This window comes from Notothenia coriiceps, unplaced genomic scaffold (assembly GCF_000735185.1).
Source record: "Notothenia coriiceps isolate Sejong01 unplaced genomic scaffold, NC01 NC01_scaffold00016673, whole genome shotgun sequence".
Taxonomy (NCBI): domain Eukaryota; kingdom Metazoa; phylum Chordata; class Actinopteri; order Perciformes; family Nototheniidae; genus Notothenia; species Notothenia coriiceps.
The window spans coordinates 54,829-60,184 of NW_011349374.1; the positions used below are offsets into that span (position 1 = coordinate 54,829).

The following is a 5,356-nucleotide window of genomic DNA, read 5'->3' on the forward strand; positions in this document are numbered from 1 at the left end:
TTGAGGAGCTTGACGCTCGTCAACTATCAGCAGGAGGGCGGGGGAGCCTCGCTGCGGGGAAGCAGTGTGTGGACCTGTCAGCGCAACTTACATGATGCCGAATTTAACAAACACATTTAAATAATTGGTTTAAACGGCATAATAATAAGGACGATCGTCCGTTCTGTGATTTTCCATGATATTAGGGTCATGCAGAGTGAGAAGAGATCGCTGTCCCTTTAAGAGAGAGAGAGAGGGGTGCGGTGTGTTTGTGAATGGTAGAGCGACAGTGAGGGAACGTGTGTATGTTTCTGGAAGTGAAACGGGAAAGCAGAAAAACAGAGGTCTGTGATGTATTTTGTGAAACAGAAGAACAGCTAAATAAATGCAACGTCCTCCCAATAACAGCTCGCCTCTCTCCAGTCATTTAAGCTAAAGTGGGTTATTGAACCTGAAGCTTGTTGCTTCTGCCCTCCTCGACTACGGTCTGGGAGCCGACAGGAAAGTTCAACACACAGATGGCCAGTCCGCCCCATTTGTAGCATATTATTTCGATGAGAGATGAGCAGATCGCCACTGGGCTTTCAACTAAATAAACACAGCCACGCAAAAACTGCGGCATTTGTACAGCTCCTTATGGGTACTGCAATTAGTGAAGTGCTTTCCTCCGTGGTGAAACGATCAGCACTGCACCACGGAGGAAAGCGGCAGAAAGTCACCTGGAGATAAAGAGAGCGGGGCTGCGTTGCGTGCATGGCTTCCTTCTGCAGGTAACGGGGAGACGCGCTCTGGCGGCGGTCTCGCGTTCAGGATCCGAAAATTAATTTAAATATTTTTGCACACTTATTCCACTTATTCCTAGCGTGCCACTGGTTACGGTGCCGCGTGCCAGGGGTTGCCGACCCCTGGACTACACAATCAAAGGAAAATGTTCTTATTAAGAAGATATCATTTCATAGAATGCTGTTCAGGGAAAACCATAACCTTCAGTGACAGCATGATAACATGGCACTGAACAGATTGCGTTATCTCTATGACTTCCTCGCTTACAAAAACACAACTAATATACACACCTATGGAATTTTACAACTGCCGAACGGATCAAAACACCTGCTGATATCATTATACTTATCTTTGGTACATTTCCTTATACTGGTTTTGTTTTTACTGTTAAACACACACAACACCTGTACAATATAATGAAATGTCCTGCAAAAAATCAAACCATACATTTCATTAAGCTTCTCAACACTCACAAGAATTGTGAGCCATGACGGTTGTGCAATAGGTCGCTTTTGTCAGTAGGTGTGTCTGTGATTTGTGTATGTGCAAGCTGTGTATTTGTACACAAGTCATGTGTGTAACATGTTAAATTATTATATCTTTCACTATTATTGTTGTCTTTTGTAGAACTGTATCCAAAACAAATTACCTGTATGGACTATAAAATATATCGTACTGTATTGACTTGAATCAACGAACAGATATTGAGCTTTACTAAGAATATTTATTACACTGCCTTCAAGAAAGAGGATTTTATTTTGTATTTCACCCAACCTCATTAATGAACAATAAGTGGCACTTGAAACACTTTTATAAACTCAAGGGGGATTTGATTTTACAGTTAGAAACTAAGGAATGGTTCTGAAAGTGCAGTAAAACTAAAATCAGGAGGGGCTTGTTTGCATTCCTCACTGGATACCATTTGGTTATTATTTAGCCAACAGTCAAATGGAGTCAGTGATTTCACTCAGAGCACAGAGCTGCCATTATGATGATGACTGATAAACATCCTACAAACAGTAAAGGCAATATGAAAACATTTGAGAAACATGACGGTGTCCCTTTAATACTTGCTCAGGACTCGTGTCTCACCTCTGTCCGTCCACTGTGCACAGCGAGACGGCCCACAGGTCAGGGCTGAATTTGGCGAGCTGAGGAATGTAGTCTGCAACCTGAAAGAGCGGGAAGGAAGATGAAAGAGTGTCGACGCAGCAGAGGCTCACCTTCCACCTCTGACGTCTACTGGAGCTCAGGTTTCAATGGAAACCTGACACCAATAACGACTGACAGCACAAATCCTCATGTGTTGACAAGAGAATTCCACCCCGAGAGGCTCATATTAACAGGAGATGACAGTTTGTTTACTTTTTTCTTTTATGTTCTTACATTACCACTATAGCAACAACTCTTCCGCCTTTTTCCAGGAAGCCTATTGACAAACCCCAGAGAAGTGTTTCAACGCTACGAAAAAAGGACAATGTTCCCCTTATTATTGACACTGCTCCACACTAAGCTGCCGGTTTTTTATTCTTTAACTCAAAACTATTCTTGAACGCTGAGAAAAAACCTCTGCAGAATGGATGAACATTGAAATGCAGGCCGTGCTGGGGAAGCTGAACAAAGCTTTTGATGGCGTGACCCTGCCTCTAACTGTCTCTGTTATGGTTCTTTTTTAATTTCACCAAGTTGATCACACATGATTAACTGTGACCGTCAAATATTATTAAAAACTATGGGTCTGAATCCGCCAGGTTAATGTGCATGTTGGTACAGTATAGTTATTTGCCAGTAGACAGTTTTCTTTTGACTTGTCAAAGCATGAAAGCCGTGAGTAAACTACAAAATTAACTGGTGCACCAAAATATTTATGAAGACAACGGATGCTTTCTAACTGAGAACTGTGTTTTTAAATATCTAAACCTTTTCGAAATTAGCACTTAGAATAACTTGACAACACACAAAAAAGTGGTGACAAAAACAACCAAGCACCACTGGTGAAAATAGCAGGTAGTTCAGTGCAGGTGGGAACACAACTATCATCCTTTTAACATGCTCTGAGGTGGCTTTTCCCTGCAGGTGTAAGATGAAAGTGTGCCATCACAGTGGTTTTAAACCAGATCAGAGTGCTGCGGATGTATAATCAAGGACTGATTACACATCTGATATCTTTAATACCAGCTGAATGCAGACTGAACCCAGGAAGAAATGAATCTGTATTATGATGCTCTGACGGAAACAAAAAAGAAAATAAAGAGTCATAGATGAAAGGACACACCTGTCCTTCATTGAGAGGTTTGGCACTCTCATACAGCTCATCAATATGGGAGGTGAAGGACTGGAAGTCTGGAATGACGAACTTCTTGCGGAAGGCCTGAGTGAGCAGGACAATGTTGCTCTGGACACACCTGATAATAAACCACAGATAGCATGCTCAAACACAGTGACTGCATGCAATCGGAGGAAAAGTTTGTCAACCAAGTTTGCAACCTGAAGTGTGACAAACTTCTATGCAAAGTGGCTGATGAAGAAGTTTCAACATAACATATTGATCAGTTACATTTTTAATAAAGTGATTAATGATCACTATATCAATGATCAATCCACAAACTGTAGGAAACCATCATAGTGTAGTGACATTATCAGAAGGTTTCAGGGACGTTTTGATGCTCACATTTAAACAAACTTCTCCTTAAGCCTAAATGTGTTACTCTAAACAATCATTTGCCAGCCTTGCACTTAAATGTATACTTGAAGAAGGGAAAGTAAATACTGAGAGCCTAACATTTCATGAACAGAATCATTTCTACTGTGAAAAAGGAAGGACATTGGGAGTTTCCCACTGACTGCTGTCAATAGACAGCAGTCAGTGGAAGTGGAAAACCCCAGTATAGGGCATTTTATGATTATATAGGCATACAGTTATGCTGGTTGTTTTCCCCCAAACCGTTACTCTAGGAGGTCATAACTAGGTACACCTTTCTGAAAACTTCAGAGTGGTAAAGAGAGCTACTTTTGTTTGGTACCATAGACACCAAAAGCCTGCTAGTGGACTACAGCATCTTAAATTCTTTGTTATTAGGACGTAAGGCTCTTCATGTCCCATGTGGGGTATAACATGTATTTGGATCTTATTTAAATATCTTTAACAAACCACCAATAAATGCAATGTTGCATAACCTTACATTAAATACCATTCTTCTTGTATTATGAAACAGAAGAGCTAATTTATATAATCTATTGTAATGAATGTGCACGATTCAAACAAAAACAGAATAGCCCAAATGCTTTTTAATTGTTACATTTTTGCATGTAGGCAATATGCAAATGTAAACAATCAAGCATGTTTGAATGTGCTAAAAAAAACTAACATACAACAACTTTTTTGTGCCAAGAATAGTAAAAGGTTATTGGGAAAGGCGATAAAAAGTGCCACTATTGTAGATGTACATGATGGGGATTAAACACAGGACAAGGACACAACACGCCTTACTTCTTAAACTGGTGCCTGTCGAGCGTAACGCCGTCTGATGAGTTCCTCAGAGTTTCTTTCAGAGTGTCCATGCATTCCTTCAGTCTGGGATCCCCAGAGCGGAGCCCAGTCGTTTTAAGTGCCTGAAATGGAGGAATTAGAAACGCTTCTGAATAGAAAGAATGTACAGGAAGCAATCACAAGTACAGAGATAACTTTGTAATGCACTTATCAATGCTGGGACATTACCTTACATTGTTACTTATTAGATACTTTTACCCAAAGCGATTTACATACACTCAACTTTAGCTCCCAGCATCACATTGAACTGAATTTGAAGGACTTACTGTGAGAAATTTATGAGCAGGAATTGTCTCTTGACCTTCTGCGACTGTGTAGAAGAGCAAGTCCTCCAAACTAGGGAGAATGCCAGCATTTCTTCTCCTAAGAAGACGGGGAAAAAGACAACACATGTATAAGACTTCAAGCAATGTGAAAGTACTCAATGTTAGCATCAAACCCCGTAGTAAAATACATAGGATATAGCTGAAAAGAGAGGATTAACATGGGCATTTGTTTTATATGCAAGTTAAAAGAACAGCACTGCTGTGGCAGCTAGGTTGATATGCAGCAGGACTGCCTTTAAGCACAGACCATAATACATTACATGTCACTTGTTAGACGCTTTTATCAAAAAGCGACTAACATACGCAATACTGTGGGCAACAGGAGCAATTTGAGGTGAAGTGTCTTGCTCAGGGACACAACGACATGCTGAATGCAGTGGGGTTTGAACCTGTGCTCCCCTGATCCAAACACCAACGCACTAGTCCACTGCGCCACAGAGCCTGTTCCCACCTNTCCTGCCAGTGCAAACACAGAGCTTATCTGAGGCTGTTGATATAGTCTTATCACATTAGTGAGGGATTTGAGCGATATATACTGGAATAATGCAATCCAAGTGTCAGCAATAGCCACACAGACGTGTGTGTCTGTTGTTAGAGCATAGAGATCAAAGCCTTAATTGTGCAGCAGAACACTAGGTTTCATGTTACCGGTGATCCCTTATGAATAACACAAGGTATCAAAGCTGGAAATCAGGATATGACAACAGAGCGAAAGCTA

The 5,356-nt window shown here is 41.0% G+C and overlaps 1 protein-coding gene across 1 annotated transcript in view; it reads right to left on the reverse strand.

Moving 5' to 3' along the window:
* Positions 1 to 5,356, reverse strand: part of LOC104949637 (glutaminase kidney isoform, mitochondrial-like) — a 36,499-nt gene that overhangs the window by 25,052 nt on the left and 6,091 nt on the right. The window contains exons 3-6 of the mRNA XM_010776026.1: positions 4,579 to 4,675; positions 4,253 to 4,374; positions 3,038 to 3,167; positions 1,855 to 1,934 (exon numbers count right to left, since the gene is read on the reverse strand). Coding sequence (XP_010774328.1) covers positions 1,855 to 1,934; positions 3,038 to 3,167; positions 4,253 to 4,374; positions 4,579 to 4,675 — 429 coding nt within the window. The remainder of the gene's footprint in view (positions 1 to 1,854; positions 1,935 to 3,037; positions 3,168 to 4,252; positions 4,375 to 4,578; positions 4,676 to 5,356) is intronic.